General features: G+C 49.3%; 1 protein-coding gene across 1 annotated transcript; it reads right to left on the reverse strand.

Annotated features, from left to right (window-relative positions):
- Positions 1–1,343: 1,343 nt before the first annotated feature.
- Positions 1,344–15,731, reverse strand: Tacr2 (tachykinin receptor 2). Its single transcript, XM_041656230.1, has 5 exons — positions 14,807–15,731; positions 8,027–8,221; positions 5,134–5,287; positions 4,167–4,363; positions 1,344–2,051 (listed from the first exon to the last, which is right to left on the reverse strand). The coding sequence occupies exons 1-5, from the start codon at positions 15,196–15,198 to the stop codon at positions 1,835–1,837; spliced, it is 1,155 nt and encodes a 384-aa protein (XP_041512164.1). The 5' UTR covers positions 15,199–15,731; the 3' UTR covers positions 1,344–1,834.
- Positions 15,732–22,187: the final 6,456 nt, after the last annotated feature.

The following is a 22,187-nucleotide window of genomic DNA, read 5'->3' on the forward strand; positions in this document are numbered from 1 at the left end:
CCATCAGGCAGAGGGACAGAGTGACTTACCCAAGCATCTCAGCTGAGGTTCCTTTGGACTATTAACCACCGTCTACTCTGGGCTTGTGTTTGAGTTGCTAAATCCTAAGGCAGAGAAGCCCTGGACCCACTCACAGCCAAAGGAAGAACTTCCTCCTGTGTGTCCTGTCTTTGGCAAGGGGTCTGTATCATGGTTGTTGAAAGTATTGGAGTCGGCACAAAACACCCCAGACCCAAAATCTCAGCCCAAAGAAAATTTATTAGCCCAAGAGGCCAAAGGGCAGGGAATAAGAGACAAAGACAGGAGATAGAAGATGAGGGAGAAGGGGAAGGGGACAAGGGAGAGGGGGCAGGAGTACTTCAGAGGGGCAGAGGACTGGCTCTGGATAGAGAGGAGACAGACATGGCCCACAGGTAAATGGTAATTGATAAAGGTAAAAATGGAAACCCCATGTTAGGATGAAATATTTAATTTTGGGGGGCATGTTAATTAAGGCAGCCAAAAGGGGGCTTGTGATTGCTGGACTTCAATACTTTGATAGCTGGACCTTGGTAGTCAGCCTCAGGAGGAGGAAGTGGCCAAATAAAGGAATACACCTTGATGGCTAGCTTAAGGAATGGAATCTAATGGTTTTTTTTTTTTTAAATCATTTTTTTTAACTTTTTTTTTTTTTTACTTATTTATTTAACTTTATTATGTTTGTTGGTGTGAAGGTGTCAGATCTCATGGAACTGCATTTTCAGACAGTTGTGAGCTGCCATGTGGGTGCTGGGAATCGAACCCGGGTCCTCTGGAAGAGCAGTCAGTGCTCTTAACCGCTGAGCCATCTCTCCAGCCCCAGAATCTAATGGTTTTTAACAAGGAGGGGGGCAGATAGTGGAAGGGCCAGGCCTGCCAGAGCCATGACTGCCGTACTGGGGCTGCTCGGGTCCCTTCAGCTGTGCCCTGCTTTGTTTGGCGTATCTAGCATTTCTAAGCATTTTCATGACCATGTTCAGAAGCCTGGAGCTTCCATATATTAACTGGATTTCAGGTTTTATTTCGAACATCTGGCAACAATGGTCCAGAGTGAAGCAGCTGAGTATTCTTGTGGGGCCTTGTCTTTTTCAGGCTGCTACAGTCCCCACCTTTTCCTGTGACCCTAACACTGAATGCCCCTCTTTTTTTTTCTTTTTTCAAGATAGGGTTTCTCTGTCACCCTGGTTGACCTAGAAAACTCCCTCTGTAGACCAGTCTGGCCTCAAACTCATAGAGATCTGCCCACCTCTGCCTCCTGAGTGCTGGGATGAAAGGCGTGCGCCACCACTGCCCAGCAAGTACGCCCCCTTTTTTCTTTTTTAACATTGTGTGTGTGTGTGCATGCGTTCACATATACACTTGGGGAGGTCAGAGGACAACTTGTAGGAGTTGCTTCTTTCCTTCCACGTGGGATCAAGGAATTGAACTCAGGTCACCAGGCTTAGCAGCGAGTGCCTTTAGTATCTCACTGAGTCATCTTGCCATCCCCTCACCCGCCTCTTCTCATGACAAGCACAACTATCTTTAACAGGATCCAGTTTTTTCCCATCCTTCTTTATATTCCAGGGAGACATTTTGCTTTGCAGCTCCTGGATTGGTCAAGTGTTGGCTCCCAGTCTTCCTGGCTCCTTCCTCCATCCCTGGAATGCTTAAGGGGGTGTGTGAGCTCTGAGATCTTTGTATTAGCATTGCCTTTGGAGCTCCAGACACCATCTTGTTTTTCTATTAGCGTGTTGAAGAATAGAGTGTCGGACAAACTATGACATTGGGGCTTCTCAAAGGGACTAAGCCTGGCCCTATAGACAGGCTCAAGACTTCAGAGTCCAGCAGTTTCCCCATCTTGGGGACTCCCAACCTGCCCGTTGGTAGCCTCGGAGTGGGTCACGTCAGCAGCCATGAACAAGGTCTCTTTCGTGTGACACCTGTTGACTCTCCTCGAGAGCGATGGCGTGCGAGTCAGCTCCAGTCGGTCTTCCTCCGTCGGTGTGACCCAGGGGCAGCACCGGAAAGCCAGCCTGAATCCAGAGCGAAACCTGAGGGGTGTGAAGAGTCACTTTATTAGTAAAAATCATAAGATATAAATTTCGATAAAACAACAGCAGTCAGTGCTCTTAACCCCTGAGCCACTTATCTGGCCCCCAGGGCTGGTTCTTTTGAAAGGTAAAGCAGAGCACCTGTCTCCCAGGTCTCTGCCTCAATGCCTTATAGAACTCTCCCAGCTGAAGCACCAGATCAAGCGCCGACCTTGACCACAGGGCTGTTGATTTGGGTGTTCCTTCTGTGTGGAATTCTTGCTCAGGCCGCCGGGCAGAGTCAGCCACTCCAGCTTTTGCTCCAATGTAAGCTGCAGCCCCCTGCCCAGTGGTGAAGTCCGTCGGCACGTCCTGCCCACACTCACACATTACGTTAGCCTGCTACGTGATGTCTAGGCCATCAGCTTTTGCAAAGAAAAAAAAATCTTTGCGGGCTGAAGAAATGGCTCAGTGGTTAAGAGCATTGCTTGCTCTTCCAAAGGTCGTGAGTTCAATTCCCAGCAACCACATGGTGGCTCACAACCATCTGTAATGAGGTCTGGTGCCCTCTTCTGGCCTTCAGGCATACACACAGACTGAATATTATATACATAATAAATAAGTAAATATTAAAAATATATTTTAAAAAAAACCTTTGCTTCTGCTCTCTCCTCACCTCCTGGGGCTGGAAAAGTGCTGGGCACCTGGAGCCACTTAGTGAGTGTTTTCTGAGCGGAGAGGCCAGGCCAGAACACCGGATCTCTGTGATAATGTCATTACAGAACAGCACAGAAGCTACTTCAGAAGCTTCCAGGACTGAATATGGTCACAACATCGGATGTGACCAGGACACAGGAGAGTGACATTCACACAGGCATGGGGTGCTGGGGGTGTGTGTCTCTCCCTGATAAGACAGGGCATTCTCCAGGTTCTCACATCCATCTCATGAACAAGATGCGTGAGGGGGAAGCATTGGAGATGCACGGAATTCCAAATCCCGGAGCCATTGCCTGTGCAGGGGTTAGGAGGATCCACCCTTAGGCTCCGTTTCCCTATCTGTATAATGGGAGACTCCCTTTTCTCTCTTATCTACTTACCTCTTGGAGCTAAAGATTCTAGGCACCCAGTAAGCACTCACAGAGCCTGCCCCAGGTGAGTGAGTCAACTAAGTAACAAAGACCTCCGTGGGAGCCTGGGCACCTGCATAGACGGCTGATAAAAGTTATGAACAAAGAGGCCCCAGGGTCCATGTTGCTCACATCCATCCAGCAGACTGAGCTGATGCAGTGTCTACCTCTCATGCCCTCTTGCCTGCCCCCTCCCAGGATAGAAGGCTCACTCTCTGCACAGGGCTCCTGGGACTCGGATTCTGTCTGGCTTACCACCTCTTCCGTTTCTAAGAGACCCAGATCAGGTGCCAGCGTATCCCAGACTCTAGGACCTTAGGAGCACCAGGGGCAGGAGTAAGATAAGATCCCAGCCCCTCCTTCCCAGGTCACATCCTGGGGGATGGGGTGGCAAGAAATATGTGATTCCCCAGCCCAGCCCCATTCTCTTTAGACAACCTGCCCACCTAGACTACGTGCATCCTTAAGATGAAGCTCTTAGAAATGCCAGCTCTTTGAGCTGGCGAGATGGTACAGTGGGGAGAGGCACCTGCTGCCAAGCCTAGCAAGCCGAGTTCTATCGCAGAAACCCACATGGTAGAAAGAGAGGTAGCTACTGCAAATTGTCCTCTGACCCCCAAACACATGTGCCATGGCATACACTCATTTGCACACAGGCACACACACACAACATTAAAAAGAAAAAACACTAGCTCCGAGGCAGTGCTACCTCTTTGTCCCAGCTCTTCCTTCCTCTCATTCTGTCCTTCTGCCTCTCCCTGCTCCCTCCTTCCCTCCATCTCTCTGATCCTGACTTCTGCCCTCTCCCTTGTCCCTGATGCAGACCCCAGAAGAGACAGAAGGACAGAGAAGAACACAGGCACCATGGCCCGGCAAAGGACAAGGCTTTGGGAAGGAGATGGGACTCAGGCTAGATCCAGGCCACAGGGAGCATTGTGCTGTGGGCTGACCTGAAGGGGGCAGCATTCCTATGTGGGAATAAAAGGGGCAGAGCCAGGGTGGCACTCACCTGTGGTTGAGGCAGCAGTAAATGATGGGATTGTACATGGTGGAGCTCATGGCTAGCCAGAAGAGGGCCAGGTAGACATGCTGGATGAACTTGTGGTAGTAGATGTCCTCTTGGAAGCTGCCCAGGATGAAGTAGAGGTGGTAGGGCAGCCAGCAGATGGCAAATGTCAGCACCACCAGTACCATGGCCTTCACAAACTGGTCAGGGAGAGGTTCGGGTCAGTCCTTGGCTCCTCAGTCCCAAGTCACCCCTCCTGGGAGTGCAGGGTACCCCTCAATCCTGGCCTTGACAACCTTCTATAGTCAGAGCCCGTCTACCTCTCTGCCCTCCATCCGCTGGAATGTGAATTTGCCGCATGCTCCAGAGCCCACCACCTCATGGCTTTCCCACAGGCTAGTTTCTCGGTGCTCACTGCTGTCCTTCCATTGAAATCCTCAAGTCTAGCAGCCCCGTTCTGTGGTCCACTCTCCCAGGATTCTCTCCCACGGGTCACCTCTTCATCCTGTGCCTCTCTTAGGAGGTCAAAGCTCTGGGACCCCAGCCACCCTTCCCTGGGATCTTTGTCTACTTTAGCGCTTCTATGTAGGCAGTGATGTTCCAACCTGACCCATCCTCTCCCTAGAGGCCAGGTTCCTGAGCCCTTCGGGGCACCTCACTCGCCTGGAATTTACAGGCACACTCCTCATTGTCCAGCACTCCTGAGGACCAGAAGGCAAGTTGAAGATCGCAACTGGAGACCAACTTCTCAGTGGAAGGGACACTAAGTGTCCTAAGTACCCTAAGTACCCCGCTGCTTGCTATGGTGAAACTTTTAGAACACAAAAAACTCGGTCCAGCATTGTCTCCAGACGGCAGAGGTCTGTAGCGCTGAGTGACCTGGATTGTTTGCTCCCCGCTGCCCCCTAGCGGGCAGGCTTGGGGCCCAGGTGACTCCAGGAGGTCCCGCCCTCTCTGATCCCCTTCTCACCTTCTTCTTGGCCTGCAGATGGCGCAGGTTGGCGCCGTGAGCCTGGTGTCTGGGGACCGCGCGTTTCCACAGCGTGAGGCCAATGACACTGTAAGCCACGAACATCACCACGAGGGGTAGGAAGTAGATGAGGACAAACACCACCAGATGATACCTGAACGGAGAGAGAGCCATGGACCTGGGTGGGCAGCAGGCGGCCAGATCCACCCAGGCTCGCCCACGCTTAAGGTCCGTGAACCCCACGGACCCCCACCCTTGAAGCCCCACCCTCGGTTTTGTTTGATTTAAAGAAAAATTAAGCAACATTGGCTAGTATATGTGCCAAAGAGGGGCTTTTCTCACAAAATGTCACCGGCATCAGCCCCAGTTCTGTGTTACTGAAAAGGCTAAAAGGGTGGGGGGAAAAGGAGAAGCTAATGCAATTTTATGTTTGTTTAACGTATAAAATAAAACACCGGCGCCGGGGAGACGGCTCTGTGGGAATCCGGGCTTGCTGCCAAGCCCGATGATGACCTGAAGTGGATCCCTGGAAGCCACGTGTAGATGAGAGAGTGGCCGTAGAGTGCTCAAACTCTGCCCCCCACCCCGTGCCCCATGTTCTAAAAAAAGAAACCTTACAATATATATATATATATATATATATATATATATATATATATATATATATATAAATATATATATACTCTAAACTAGGTGTGCTGGCACATGCCCGAAATCCCATCAGCACAGGTATGGAAGCAGGAAGATGGGGGAGTTTAAGGTTATTCCTCTGTTCACAGCGAATCAGAGGCCAGGCTGCGCTATATGAGACCCTGCTTCACACAAATGCCATCAAGCACAAAGGTCAACCCTCCCGCCCCGTTCACAACGTATGTTTTCTCCCAGAATCATCTGTGTGTGTATAGCTATGTGGTGAGTGCAGGAATGAACATGTGTGCACATGAATAGATACATAAAGTAGAGCAGACGTGATAATTCAGGAGCTACCGTGTAGTAAAAGCCTTATTCAGAGATGAGCAGCGGAGACTGCCGCCCTGATAGCTACTGGTCCTCTGCGTCCTGCTCCTCAACACTGCCTGGGTACACGGCGGCATCGGGCAAAGACCTTTGAGCCAGACCCAGCCAGCGCTGCGCCTTCTGAGTCCCCAGGGAGGATTCCTGGGTTGTACTGAAGCCCACTATTTCCTCTGAGGAAGGCACTATGCCAGAGACGTGTCACTGGCTCCATTTTTCTGAGGGTGTCAGGATCTCCTGAATAAGCCACAGTTCCCCTGACTCCCAGGCAGGTGGGGGTGGGCGGTGGTCCTTGAAGCAACAAGGAATGGGTCTGAGAGTCCCCTTCTACCATGTGACTTCTTTTTTTAAACAATGTGTGTGTGTGTGTGTAGGCATGTATGCATGTGTGTGCATATCTGTATGTGAGTAGGTACACGTGGGGCTATCTATGCATGCATGTATGCACATGTGTGTGTGTGTGTGTATGTGTGTAAGTCTTCCTTGAGCCCTCTTTCCTAATATATATTGAAGCAGGGTCTCTCCCTTGGAGAGCTCTCTGACGTGGCTAGTCCAGCTGACCTTGCTCTATATCACCGTCTCCACCTCCTGAGATTACAGGTAGGCTGTCATAACTACCTGGCATTGACTTCCGTACAGACTCCACAAACACATCTAACACTGGCCTACCTACAGACACCAGTGGCAGCGCGTGTGTGACCTGCAGAGCCACGCACTCCATCTGCAGACACACATGGTCCATGTTCATCCTGAGTGAGGTGGCAGGCAGGCTGAGCAATCAGGCTCCAAGGCAGTTTGGCCCGCGTTTGGTTCCCCTGCTTTCCCATTCACTGGGTTGTCTGGGGCACGTCATGTAACACAGTTTCTCTACCACCAAGATGGAAGGATACAATACATGTAGTGGTCGTGGTGACTTGCGAGATGGAGGCTGGAGGGTCAGAGTTCCCGGTCAGCCTAGGCTACATACAAGAGGTGGCAGGGGAATGTAGCTTAGCTGATAGGATGCTAGCCTAGCACACACGGGCCCTTGCATCCCCTGTACCACATGAAGCAGGTGTGGTGACATCAAGGTCAGCATTGTTTAAAATAAATACACAAAATATGAGCCATATTTGCTCCATAACATTAGGAGAATTAACAGTATCAGTATATATGAAATGCTTCTAACAGGCCTGGTACTTGGCATTGCTTTTCATATAGATGGTCCCCTACTTGACTGTCTGGTGATGGAAATAAAACACTCACTCAGCAGAAACCACACCTTAAATTCTTACCTTTCCATTTGCTTTTCTATGAAGAAACTGAGCAGTGGCAGTGAGTGTCACCTCTAGTTAGCCACCAGGTCACAGTTATGAGGGCATTTCCCACACTTGACACTGGGTATTTTCCACCTACAATGGTTTGTTGTGGCGTAGCCTCACTGTTAACTTTGTTTTGTTTTGTTTTGTTTTAAAACAGCCTCCTAGAGACCACGCTTGTCTTGAGCATGCTGTGAGCTGAGGATGACCTTGAATTTATGATCCTCCTACCTCTCTCTTCCAAGTGCTGGAATTATCGGTGTGTATCACCACTCTCAGCTTATGGGGTTCTGGGGATTGAATTTAAGGTTTCCCTGGATGCGAGACAAGCAGTCTACCACTGAGTCACACTCCGTACCGCTAAGACACACCCCCATACCACTAAGACACACCCCCATACCGATAAGCCACACCTCCAGCTCCTTGCTGGCAGTCAAGGAGATTCAGGATAAACCTGAACTCACATGATCACACATATACCTGCAGAATAGTGCGAATATCTCTAGGCACATGCTACACACAGACGTGAATCAACATACAAGCACATGTATGCCCACCCTCATCCCTGGCGTGGGGCTTACAGAAGAAGCATCTTGTCTCCGTTGTTATTGGGCCAGGCCACCACACACTTGGTGGCCCCCTGGTCCACGGTGATGGTGGAGTAGAAGCACTGGGGAGAGGCGAGAGCCAGGGCTACCAGCCAGATGCCAGCGATAACCGCCTTGGTGCTGGGGGCGGAGAGCCGTGGCTGGAAGGGATGGACGATGGCCATGTACCTACAAGCAGATCACAACATCAGCTGACATCCTCCCCTTACCTTGCTGTTCAGGCCAGCATCTCCCTGTTCACACAGCTGCCCTGTAGGCAGATGCTGGAATCCCATCCAATCTGCAGAGGTGGTGATGGGGAGGTAGTGACTGTCTCCAGCCATAGCATGCTAGTACCCCAGAATCTAGCCCAGGAACCCATTCTACTGCCTCCCCCTGGGCGTGGACAGGCCCTTGGCCAGTCAGACTATGATCCAACCCAGAGCAGGGTACAGTCCAGCACTAGCCTGAAGCGCAGCCTGACTTGAGTGTGTGTATTCTCGTTCCCAAGCCAGCTTCCCACCACTCTTTATGGTACAAGCATTTTCCAGACAAAAACCAAACCAGTGATGCCCTCTGGAACTTTCTGCAGCAGTAGCTGTATCTGACACACACAGGGTCCCATTCAGTGACCACTCACCATAGGTGCCATAGGACACAGACGATTGTGTCTGAGGATGAGCAAACATTTTATTTTTCTTTGAGACAAAGTCTCATGTAGCCCAGGCTGGCCTTGAACTTGCTATAAAGCTGAGGATAACCTTGAACTCCTGATCCTCTTGAGTGTAGTGAATTACAGGTATGGATTGCCATGCTTGATTTATGCAGCACTGGGGATAGAATCCAGGACTTCAAGCTGCTAGGCATGCATTCTACCACCTGAACCCGTTCTGCAGACTTGTGCAGGCACAAGCTGAATCCTGCAGGCATGAATCTTTCCAGCAGTTCTTGGCCTGTGGGTCACGACCCCCACAGGGGTCACACATCAGATATTCTGCATATCAGATATTTACATCACAATTCATAAAAGTGGCAAAATTATAGTTACAAAGTAATAATGAAAATAATTTTATGGTTGGGGGGGTTACCATAAAATGAGGAACTGTATTAAAAACACTAGGAAGGCTGAGAACCACTGCTTTAGACTCTGCACATTGCCAATGCTTGGTTCAGTCCGCTCTCACAGTTTTCCCTGTGTCTTAGTTAGTTTTTGATGTTGTTTATTTGTTTGTTCAACCTGACACAGCTAAAGTCATTTGAGAAGGAACCTCAGTTGAGAAAGTGCCCCCACCAGATTGCCCTGTGAACAAGCCTGGGGGACCTTTTCTTGTTTAATGTTTGATGCTTTGGGGGTAGGGGTCAAGCTCATGGTGTCACCCGTGATTAGGCAGTTCCGTGCTGTGTAAGAGAGCAAGCTGAGCAAGGCACAGTGTAGTGATGTTTTGTTTGCGGTTTAAGAAATAAAGCGTGCCTGAAGATCAGAGCACAGAGCTAAGCCACTAGAGGCCAGGGAGTGGTGGTGCACACTTTAATCCCAGGGCTCTGGAGACAGAGGTAGAGGAATTTCTGGGAGTTCAAGGCCACCCTGGGCTACTTAAAGGTGAGTCTGTCTAAAAGAGAAACAGAACTCACACAAAGGTGATCCCAGTACTTGGGGGGGGTGGAGACAGGAGCGATGTGGGTGGGCAAAGAGAGAAATATAAGGCAGGAGAAGACAGGAGCTCAGTCAGCCTAGGTAGTCAGTCAGAGAGCGCAGTCTGAGGACAGGATCACCCTTTAGGTCGGAGCATTGGTAGAGGTGAGAACTCCCTAGTGGCAGGTTGCTCTCCTTCTCCGATCACTCAGCTTTTGTCCCTAATATCTGACTCTGAGTTTTTATTATTAATACCAATTAGAATTCACGCTACAGCACAGGAAGCAAGTCAGTAAGAAACATTTCTCTATGGCTTCTGCTACAGTCCCTGCCTCCAGGTTCCTGCCCTGACTTCCTCATGAACTGTTACCTGGAAGTAGAAAATGAAATAAGTCCCTTCCTTCCCAAGTTGCTTTTGGTCTTGGTTCTTTATGACAGCAATGGAAACCTTAACAAAGACGCCCTGGAAGAGCCCGCACGGGGGCTTTCCTCCCCTCCCCTTCAGAAGCTCCTCCTTCCTGCCAGCACTCGCTGAGGTCATAGACCACCTTCTTGATGAAGCTGTCCAGAACAGGCTCTGCTGATGTCTCTCTGCAGGGCAACGCAGGGACTTGGGTTGCTGTTGAGCCCTATGTCTGGGGAAGTGCAGTGGTCTGGATGGTGAGCGTCATCTCCATTTTCCACTCCAGGAGACAGAGCAACGCTGACTTTGAATCCTGGTTGGTCTCAGCTGTCTACTCCTGAATTGCTCTGTTCCCTGTTCTTCAGGACCCACACAGGGAGCACCCTGGACTTAGTGGGGGCTCAGGCTTCATCAGCCTAGGGCCCAACCGAGGAAGGCTCACTGCCTGTTTCTCAAAGGCTAGAGGACCCAAAGGCACCATTCTCCAAGGCTGAAACCCATCTTCCTAATATGCACCCTAACCTAAGGCTTGGTTCCCTTTTAGCAGAGATCAGAGCAGGATTAGATTGGCGACTCCATGGGTCACAATGAAGAACACAAACTCTTCATTACAGTAAGATTAGCTTATTTCTTTTTGAAACATAGTCTTACTACATAGCCCTGACTGGCCTCCGGCTCACAGAGGTTTGCTTGCTTCTGCCTCTTGAGTGCTTGGATCAAAGGCAAACACCACCGTACCCAGCAGTTCATTTGAATTTTGAGGCAGGGTCTCATGTAGCCCAGGCTGGTCTCATACTCTCTATGTAGCTGAGGATGACCTTGAATTTCCAATTCTTTCATCTCTATCTCCCAAGTGCTAAGCCATGCACCACCATGCCAAGTTGAAATATTTGCCTCCATGCAGGTATTTGTACAAGTGTATATACTGTATAGAGTCCAGAGACCGACTTTGGGGGTTTTTCCTCAAGATACTATCTTCCTTGATTTTTGAGACAGGGTCTCTTGATGGTCTGGAACTCACTAGTTGGGCTAGGCTGACTGTAGTAATTTGAATGTAATTGGTTCCCATAAACTCAGAGGGGGAAGCACTATTGGGAGGTGTGGCTTTGTTAGGGTAGGTGTGGCTTTATTGGAGGAAGTGTGGCTTTGAGGTCTCATATATGTTCAAGCCACACCCAGTATCTCAGTTCACTTCCTATTGCCTTTGGATCAAGATGTAGAATCCTCAGCTCCTTCTCTAGGACCATGTCTGCCTGAACACTGCCATATTCCCAACTGCCATGCTCCCCGCAGTTGCGGAATGTGTTACTCTTTAGGCTTTTTGAGGGGTCCACCACCCAAGTTCCCAAATAAATCACACAAGGAGGCTTATTCCTAGTTATGAATGCCCAGCCTAAGCTTGGCTTGTTTCTTGTCAGCTTTTCTTAACCTTAAATTACACAAGTACCTTTTGCCCCTGGGTTTTTATCTTTCTCAATTTCTGTATACCTTTCTTTGCTTCTTTCTCTGTAGCTTGCTATGTCACTGATCCCTGGTGTCCTCCTCTCCTTGATCTCAGGTCTCCTTCTGTTTATCCTCTCTCCCTGCCAGCATGCCTATCCTTGCTCCTGCCTCGCTATTGGCCATTCATCTCTTTATTAGGACCATCAGGTGTTTTAGACAGGCACAGTAACACAGCTTCACAGAGTTAAACAAACGCAGCGTAAACAACAGTCACACACATGAAAACAATATTCCCCAACACCCTACTATGATAATGGAGTGAACCTCTGAACTGTCAGCCATCACCTCCTTAAGCGGTTTCCTTATAGAGTTGCCATGGTCATAGTGTCTCTTCATAGCAATAGGAACCCTACCTGAGACACTGACTGTCCATCAAGCACTGGGAATCCTCCCATCTCTAACCTCTCCTGCTCTGGGATTACAAGTTTGTGCTAGCATGGATGGAATTCAGGTGTTCATGCTCACACTGCAAGTTCTTCACCGGCAGAGCTGCCTCTGCCTCCTGAGTGCTGTGATTAAAGACGTGTGCCCCCACCCCTGGCCTAGAAAAACATTTTAATATGAGGGCCAGCTATAGGGTGGCTCATGCCCCATTAGCAGAGGGTAAGGTCCTGGGAGTTTAGAATCAGGCTGATCTGGGTTCGAATCCTGTCTCCACTACTTCCTGACAAGATCTTGAACAAAGAGCATTAGCTTTCTAGACCTTCCATTTCCAGCTCCATGAAAATGGGGTCATTCTTGCATGTAGGCTGTCGTATGGAGGAAGGGATACATGCGCACAGGAAAGAGAACAGTCCTATGAATTCATTGTTTTAAATTCATCAGAGAGGGCTTTGGTGGGCAATGCCTGGCCCTCCCTCTCTAGGATGAACCTGAGCTTTGAGACAAGGTAGGAACTGTAGGCTGTGGCACGGAGTTGCATGTTTCCCGTTTGTTGAGATAGAGGAGTCCACACTGGGGCATCCTGGGTGTTAAGACTGAGCCCTGAGAACCTTACCACCTTATCCATTGCTTGGAATGTTTGTCTCTAGAATTCTCCAGGCTGCCCTAATCTACTCATCGTTGCTCGGATCCCAACCTCCCAATGGGTCCATCCATGTTCATTTAAGCCCGTAGCCCAGTGGTTCCCAACCTGTGGGTCTTGACTCCTTGGACAAACTTGTCTCTAAAAATATTTACAATTCATAACAGTAGCAAATTTACAGTTATGAATCAGCAGCAAAAATAATTTTATGGTTAGGGGGTCACCACAACATGGGGAATTGTATTAAAGGGTCGCAGCGTTAGGAAGGTTGAGAATCACTGAGTGTAGACTATTCCTCCCAGCACATCTTGGTGCCAAGAGAGCCCCCTTTAGCCAATATTTGTTTGCAACACTCATGGCCTCAAATACAATTACAGTTTATTTATTCGTGTGTTTAGGATTTAAATCCTTACCCTAGCAGGAACATTTACATGGGTTTCCCCCACCTAAACCCCAGAACAATACTTACACGGCACACACTGAGTATATATTTGCTGAGTGAAGAAAGTGAGAAAGGGGGCCAATGAGAGGGCTCAGTAGGTAAAGGGGCTTGATGTGAAGCCTGAGGACCCAAGTTCAATCCCCAGAACCCACAAAAGGTAGAAGTTAAAAACTGAGTCCTACAAGTTGTCCTCTGACATTCCCAGGGGTATTGTGAGAAGTGTGCATGCTAGCACGTGTACACACACACACACCAAACAAACCAATGTGATAAAAAAAAATTTTAAAAAGGCGTGGAGAAAGGAATTGCGAGTCTCAGCTGCTGCCAGCTTGCTCAGAGCCCTGCTCGGCCACCGGTCATTACCCTCCTGCTTGCCTTCCAGGCTCCCTGGCTTCCACCTAGTTTCCTGTGGTCCAGCCTCCCTCTGAGGTGGAGGCTCTAAGACCTCATGTGCTAACACTGTTTATCCCCCCGCATCAGTGGAGGTTCCCCCAAACCTGGAACTGTGCCCAATACAGAGGAAGCACCCCAAATTTGCTGCATGACAAAAGAAATCCTTAGGGGACATTCAGACAGACCCAGGGAGGAGGGAGGGATGTTCAGCAGGCACCAGCCCAATTTGGAAAGACTTCTCCTGAACCCACTGCCCAGAGGGCCCTGGCTCTGCCCTGACTCACTGGATGACCTTAACTAGCCCCACTTATCCTGATTCCCCAGTTCTCTTGGGTGTAAAGACAGAAGCTGTACCTAATGAATGGTATTCAAAAATTTTGTGTGTGTGTGTGAGACAACTGTCTTTGGAGCTTAGGATGACTTGGGCCTCTGGCCCTCCTCCTGCTACCTCCAAGTGTGGGAATTGCAGATGGTGGCGTGCACCACCATCTTATATCTGATTTATGCAGTGCCGGGGATCACAGCCATAGCGCCAAACACACTAAGCAAGCATGCTGCCAACAGAGCTACATCCACAGCCCCAAACTTCTCACTTTTAAAACATTGTCAAAGAAAAAAAAATGTTTTGAAAACATTGCCTCAAAGGAAATCCCCAGAGAACCCCACAGAAAACCATCGATAGCTATAGCTCGATAGCTCAGCAGTGAGAGGCGGTGGGGGAAGGTTGCTGGGAGAAGTTGGGGAGTGGTGGGGGATGAGGGGAGAAAGGAAAGCTCACATCTACCCAATCATTGTAATCGGTACTCTTTGTCCGAGGGTCTCATGGCTCTGTCTCCGTCTCCTGGACTTCCTTGGTCTTTGAATCATCTCATCATACTGGCTGTTAGTCAGATTCCCACTCCCCCAGGCATTTGAGTCTCCTCTTTTACCCCAGCCTGCCTGCCCCAGAAGGTCTCAGTGCTACTTCTTCCACCCCATCCTAGGCCCATTTCTCAAAGGCTGGTACCCTTCCATATACACACTAGCAACATCTCCCCCCCCCCCCCCCAAAAAAAAGCATAGATCTAACCAGAGGCAGCACTCTAACCCCATGCAATATTCAACTTTTTTCCAAATACAAAAACAATCTGCACAATTTCCTTGTATAAAGACAGTAAGATAGGAAGAATCACACTTCCAAAGTCGCTGGGAACATCGTCCCTTCCCACCTTGAGCAAGCTCCTAGGGTAAAGTCATTCTGTGTCTAATCTCCACTTTCCCTGCTTTGGCTCTGTATCCCCCTGTCTTCTTGCTATGAACCCAGACCAGGTCTAGGAGGCAATCCTCTGAGCTCTCCAACAAGATGCCCACCCCGCTTCCCTGGTGCCCGCTCTTGCCTGTCAGCGGCGATGGCAGTCATGGAGTAGATGCTGACGAATATGGCTGTGATGGGAAAGAGGTTCTGGAAATAGCAGAAGGCGCGACCGAAGTACCAGATGTTGTGACTGGCATAGACAAAGTTGAAGGTGGCGTTGAAGGCTGCCATGCAGAGGTCTGCCAGGGCCAGGTTGATGATGAAATAGTTGGTGACTGTACGCATTCTCTCATGGGCCAGAATGATCCAGATGACTGTGGCGTTGCCCATGACAGCCACCAGCACCAGGGCCAGGTAGGCTATGGCCCACAGCGCCAGCTGCCAGGCAGGCATGGAGAAGGCCGTGATGCCTGTGGTGTTGCTCTCGAGGCCAGATAAGATGCTGGTGTCAGTGACAATGGCATGGGCCCCCATGTCTGATCCTGGGCCTGGAACACAGGGTCTGACCCTGCAGTTCGTACTGAAATTGCTACAGGAGAGAAATCCTCTTTGGAGTGTAGATATTCGGGGGGGGAGGGGGACAATTGGAAAGCAGACACGTGTAGCCAGAGGACCACACCTATGGCTCAAGCAGGAATGAGTTAGGGCGAGCAGAAGACAGGGTTCCAGCCAGACTGTTCAACCATCTTGTGGAGACGGAGACCCCAAACTCCAACCTTAGAGCAGGAGGCATCCCGATAGCCCGTTGTTTCTGCTCCTTCAAACCAGAGTCAGAATGAGGACATGTCCAGCCGTGGGCATTTAGGAAGTTGGTGACAATCCAGGACTTGAATTCATCTCTCTCTTAATGCTACACAGGATACGTGCCAGTTGAGAGGTGTGCACAGCATGGCGAGTCTGTGGGTCCTTCAGGTCCAGTGTGCAGCCAGCAGACCTCCAAGCTTTGCAGGGTAGCCTCCCAAGGCTGCCAGCGGCCAGCCAGCCGCTACTCCCAACTCCTCCTTACAGGCTAGGTCCTTGGCAGAGTTGCTGCCTGCTCCCTCCCTCATCCCACCCCTTGCCTGGATGGCTGGGCTGTGTCTCTGGAAAGATTTAGGACCTGCTGGGAAGCTGGGAGAGACCTCGGGAAGCAAAGCACAGCCTGGGTGGGGGTGGTACAGAGGGTACAAGCCTCAGTGTTTACATTCTGCCTGGTGGGAGCTGTTCCACACTGGCATTTGTATTTGGGAACGAGAATGAGTCCAGGCTGGCTTGGGAACCCCAGGAAAGACATTTACTCCACTTGCAAAGAAAGTCTTCATGTTCAGACGTACCCAGGGGGTATGAAGGTGAGTTTGATGTGGTTTCAGTCACGTGGTAAGGGCTAGGTTCTGGGTCTCTGCCCCTGCCCCTGACTTATTGATGGACCAGGCAATCCTGGTCATTCCTCATCTCAAGCTTCAGATTCCTTAGATGTAAAATTAGAGACTGAGGGTACTGGAGAGATGGCTTAGTGGTTAAGAGCACTGAGAGCTCTTCCAGAGGACCTGGGTTCAATACCTAGCACCCACATGGCAGCTCACAACTGTCTGTAACTCCAGTTCCAAGGGATCTAATACCGTCACATCAATGCACATATCATAAAAATGAATTTTTAAAATATTAGCAATTGAGCTTAGACAAATAGTGCTCAAATTTTCTCCACCCCCCACACTTCTCTCTCAGACACGGACTCATGTATCCCTGGCTGACCTCAATCTTGCCATGTAGTTGAGGGAGACCCAATCCTCAACTACAAATGCTGGAGTTAAAGGTGTGTGCCGCTCAGCCTAGTTTATGAAGTGCTGGGGATTGAGCCCAGGGCTTCCTGCAAGCTTAGACACACTATCTATGAACAGAGCTACACCCAGTTCTGAGCACTGTAGGGTGGAAGTGAATGCAACTACAGACTCTAAGATAAAAACAATGCTAAACCACACATCCTGAGGCTTTTTTTTCCTCCTAGTTTTTCGAGACAGAGTTTCTCAGTGCAGCCTTTGGAACCTAACCTGGGACTACTCATTCTGTAGACCAGGCTGGCCTCAAACTCACAGAGCTCCACCTGTCTCTGCCTCCCAAGTGTTGAGATTAAGGTTGTGCCAGTACCACCCAGCAGGTTTTCTTGATTTTTTTGAGATCGGGTTTCTCTGTAGACCTTGAACTCAGAGATTTGCCTGCTTCTTCCTCCTGTGTGCTGGGATTAAAGGCGCGTTCCACTACACCTGGCTGCACGGTTTCTTTCTAAGCAGTTCTTACTGTGAGCTTCCTGATGAGCTTATCAACGCCACAATAGTATCTATTGTGTTTGCTGTCCCCACTAGACCAATGTGAAAAGTATATTTGGGGGCTGGAGGACCCAGCTTTTGACTTTGGAGAAGAGGTACTTCTGGGACCCCTCTCTCATCTTCCCTGGAATGAGCTAGAACAGTGGTTCTCAACCTGTGGGTCACAACCCCTTTGGGGATCGAAGGACCCTCCCACGGGGTCGCCTAAGATCATCAGAAATATCAGATATTTACATTAGGATTCACAATGGTAGCAACATTTCACTAATGAAGTACCAACAAAAATAACTTTATGGTTGGGGGTCACCACATCATGAGGGCCTGTATTAAAGAGTCACAGAATTAGGGAGGTTGAGAATGGCAGCCAGAGGATCCTGAAACTCCTGAGCCCAATATGGAGCCGGCCACATTCTTTGCCAGGCCACGAAGGCTTATTTCTTCTCTTAGATGGGCCACCATGTTTAGACGTTGGTCTCTTACCAGAGGGCCTATGTCTTTGACCACGTGGTGGCAGCAGCAGTATCCAATCGATGCTGGGTTTGCTCCTGCCCTATGCTTCTTTGGCCTCCCTCCTGGAGGGCAAAGTCTGTAGCATTAAGAACGGAAGCCATTTTCTCCTTGCTAGCCCAATCTCCTGGGCTCAGGCAGCTGCACTTGGTTGAGCTTTGGTCCACAAACCCAGCAGAGAGCTAGGATGCCTGAGAGTGTGTCACCAGCTCCAGAAGCCCGGAATAGCACATCCCCGCCCGGGCCACTCCACTGTGTATGTAATAGGGATTATACTTTGGAGCTATTAAATCTGAGTTTTTATTTCCTCCTTAAATCATAAAGTCTTGCTGCTTTCCAACAATGTGCCGGAAGGCTTGTAGGCTCAGGGAAGGAGAGGTGCAAGATGGGACACAGTGTGGCTGGTCAACTGTGCTATTTCAGGACAGGCACTTGGAATCCACAGGCCAGTCTTCAAGAGGGAAGAGAGGTGTTGTTGGTTGTTTTTACATTTTTTACTCTTTTGGCCCTTTTAGGCCGGCAGGGGGGGGGGTGTTGAGGCACCCAGCTGCCAAATAAATCACCCACGGAGTCTTATTCCTTCTTATAAATGCCCGACTAAAGCTAAAGCTTGGCTTGTTTCTAGCCAGCTTTTCTTAACTTAAATTATCCCATCTGTCTTTTGCCTCTGGGCTTTTATCTCTATTTCTATATTCCTTTCTTTGCTTCTTTCTCCACAGCTTGCTGTGTAGCTGGCCCCTGTGGTCCTCCTCTCCTTGTTCTATTTTGCTCCTTCTTTTTCTCCCAGATTTCTCCTCCTATTTATTCTCTCTGCCTGCCAGCCCCGTCTATCCTTTCTCCTGCCTAGCTATTGGCCGTTCAGCTCTTCAGTAGACCATCACGTGTTTTAGACAGGCAAAGAATCACAGCTTCACAGAGTCAAACAAATGCAACCTAAAAGAATGAAATACATCTTTTCATCATTAAACAAATGTTCCACAGCATAAACAAATGTAACCCACCTTCAACTAATATCCCGCAAAAGAGAGATATTTTAAAGTCCTTGTTGGGACATCAAAATGGGAGGTTTAAGCCAGGCTTGGTGACACAAGACAGAAAGATTAGGACTTAAAGGCCATCCTTGGCTACATAGCCTGCTTGAGGCCAGCCTGGACTACATGAGACCATATCACAGACAAATGGTCTGGGGAGATAGCCTTAAAAGCATGAGGACCTGAGTTCCACACCCAGAACCCACATAAAATGAGATGGATGTTGTCTCAGTTAGGGTTTCTTTTGCTGTGAAGAGACACCATGACCACAGTAATTCTTATAAAGGAAAACATTTAAGTGAGGTGGTGGCTTAGACTTTCAGAGGTTTAGTCTATTCTCATCATGGCGGGGAGCCTAGAGGCATGTGGGCAGTCATGGTGCTGGAGAAGGAGTTGCTACATGTTGCTATGCAGGCAACAGGAAGTAGACTGAGACACTGGGAGTGGCTTGGGCATAGGAGAACTCAAAGCCCCTTTCACAGTGACACACTTCCTCCAACAAGGCCACAACTCCTAATAATGCCACTCCCTTTTGTAGTAATAAGGGTGGCGGGGCTGCATTCCCAGCACGCTGGCCGCCTGCTCGGCTAGCTTATGCCCCGAAATAATTACACGGACACTGTATTCTTTTAATCACTGCTTGGCCCATTTCTATCTAGCCTCTTCTCAGCTAACTCTCACACCTGGACTAGCCCATTTCTAATATTCTATGTAGCACAGCTAGGTGCGCTTACCGGGAAGATTCTAGCCTAAGTCCATCCTGGGTCGGAGCTTCATTGCGTGCATCTTCCCTGGAGCGGGGAGCATGGCGTCTCTCTGAGGCGTCTGCTCCCGAGAGGAGAGCTGTGGAGTCTGAGCTCACTTCCTCTTCCTCCCAGCGTTCTGTTCTGTTTACTCCTCCCACCTATCTTTTAACCAATGAGGGCCAAGCAGTTTCTTTTTATTTAACCAATGACCTTCCTCCATCACCCTTTGGGGGCCATTTTCTTTCAAACCACCACATTCCACTCCCTAGGCCCCAAGGGCTCATAGCCACATGATAGCAAAATGCATTCAGTCCAACTTTAACAGTCCCCATAGAGTCTAACAGTTCCAAACTTATTTAAAGTCTAAAGTTCAAAGTCTCTCCTTTGAACTTTAGATTCATGAACTTTGAGAATCATGTAACCTCTTAACTATAATCCCCTATAAAATCAAAATCAAAAAACCAGATCACATACTTCCAACATATGGCACAGAATATACATTACCATTCCAAAATGTAGGGGAGGCAGCATCATGAGGAAATACTGGGCCAGAGCAAGACCAAAAACCAGTTGGACAAACTCTAAACTCTGCATCTCTGTGTCTAATGTCAAAGTACTCTTCAGACCAGGTGGTGGTGGCGCATACCTTTATCCCAGTGCTTGGGAGGCAGAGGCAGGCGGATCTCAGTGAGTTTGAGGCCAGCTTGGTCTACCAAGCGAGTTCCAGGACAGCCAAAACTGCTTTACAGAGAAACCCTTCTTGGAAAAAACACTGAAAATAGAAAAGAAAAAAAAAGCATTCTTCATGTCTCCAACTCCATTCAGCTTTGTTGACTGTGACACACTTCTTTCTCCTGGGCTGGTTCCACTTCTTGTGGTCAGCTCTCCTTGGCAGCTATCCCACAGCTCTGGCATCTCCAACATCTTGGGGTCTCCAAGGCAATTCAGGTTAGCCTCAAGCTTGAGATCCTCCCACCTCTGCCTCCAGCATGCTGGATTTACAGGTGTGCTCCCATAAAACCTGGCTCACGAGCTGTCTTTAGCGTTTGGGCAACTGTGTGTTTGTTCTGTAGACTGTGCTGGGTCACATCTTCGATGGGTCATCCGGTCACCACAGGGCAGTGATAAGAGATGGAGGGTCACCTGCACCAGACAAACTAGGGACAAGAAGGACAACTTGGTGAGAAGTTGAGCCTTTTTATTCAGCTCCATGAAGTCAGTAGGGTCATGTTTGCCTGCCTGCTGGTGACAAATGTGAATGTCCACAGGTACTTGGAGGTAGAGGCAGGAGGCTCAAGGTTAGCTTGGGCTACATGAGACTCTGTCTGAAAAAAAAATACAAAGGTCACTCTGAAGCTTTGGCCTTAGTGTTTGGGTGGGTGGGGGTAAAAAAATGTCCCTTCTTTCATGAAGGTACTGATGAGGGCAGGCTGTCTTTGTTAGTTTTCTTTGCATTGATAAAGTATCATGATCAGGGCAACTTATGAAAGAGCATTCAGTTTTGGCTTATGGTTTCAGAGGGTTAGAGACCATGATGGAGGAAGGAAGGAACAGCTGATAGTTTACATCTTGATCCATAACCATGATGTAGAGAGAACAAGCCTCGAGGATCACGAGTCTTTGAAATCTCAAAGCGCAGTGACACCTAGGGATGCAGCTCCTCCAATCCTTCCCAAACAGTTCCACCGACTGGGAACCAAGTATTCAAACATACGAGCCTGTGGGGGCCATTCTCGCTCAAGACACCACATAGACATAGACCAGGCTTTGTTTCTTTTCTCAAGTTCATTGTTTGGCTGAATAAAAAGTTGGTGACTGTATGGTTTCCCCAGTTAGGTTACTGCTGGGTCTATGAGATTTCAAAGCCTTAAGCCCTAGTCCAGTCTATTGCACAGCAAAGAGCTGCGTGGACCCCAGAGGGGAGAGCTACCTAGGTCCTACCCCCAATGAGCTGCCCTCTGTCCTACATGACCTCCACTGGGCTGAAGTTCAAGGTCACCCTCAGTTACATTATTAGTAAAATATTGAGGCCAACATAAGCTTTGTCTCTGTATCAGGCTTGCGGGGTACTGGAGGAGGATTTGAAAGTTTGCAGCAGTCCTGGGCTATGGATCATAGATCGCTCTCCTCTGTCTATAAATGTCAGGAGCCCAGGATGGATCCTCTGGGAGGCGAGCCATGTGCCCCTTGGCTGGGAAGTCAGTGGCCCAGAACATTAAGCTGAGAGACAGAGCGCCCGCTTCTGCCAAGAGTGCAGGCTGCTGTTGACATCTTCTTTAAACAGAGGGAGCGTGCTGGGGTAGTGCCTTGCCCTAAAAGCTTGAAGTTTATCTAGGCAGCAGAGAAAGGCCAGAGTGTTTACATCTGCCGTGCCGCTGGTATACACAGAGCTCAGAGGCTCTTAACACACTCCCAGCCCTGGGCTCTCACAAAATCTGTCCATCTATGGCAGGCAGAGGAGGAAGTGGTGAAGCAGCCTGACCCCCTCCCAGAGTAGGGAGAAAGGGTTCAGCCCTAAGCCAGCCTGGGTATCTCAGACAGAGGGGACTTGGCATCTACCCAGAATGTCGGCCAACTGCAGCCTGGCTGAGGTGAGGAAAAGAGGTTGCCAGCGTCAGTCTGCCAAGTGACTCCAGCCCCAAGACCTGGGCAGGTGGCTAGCAGACCAGGTGCTTGGACGATCGGCTCAGAGCTGGAAGAAAGTGATCATCTATCTTCATGAGCTCCTCAGTCAGAACAGGGAGCCAAGTCCCAGCCTGGCAGCAGGAACTCCCTGAAGTTTCATGGCTGACATGAACCTTGAGCTTCAGAGGAAAGCAGAAGAGGCCTTTAGTGGCTTCCGACAGAGGAGGGGATGTGGAATGATCTCTGATATT

Source organism: Microtus oregoni, unplaced genomic scaffold (assembly GCF_018167655.1).
Source record: "Microtus oregoni isolate MIOR12 unplaced genomic scaffold, Mior012 000007F_ref0000211, whole genome shotgun sequence".
NCBI classification, from domain to species: Eukaryota; Metazoa; Chordata; class Mammalia; order Rodentia; family Cricetidae; genus Microtus; species Microtus oregoni.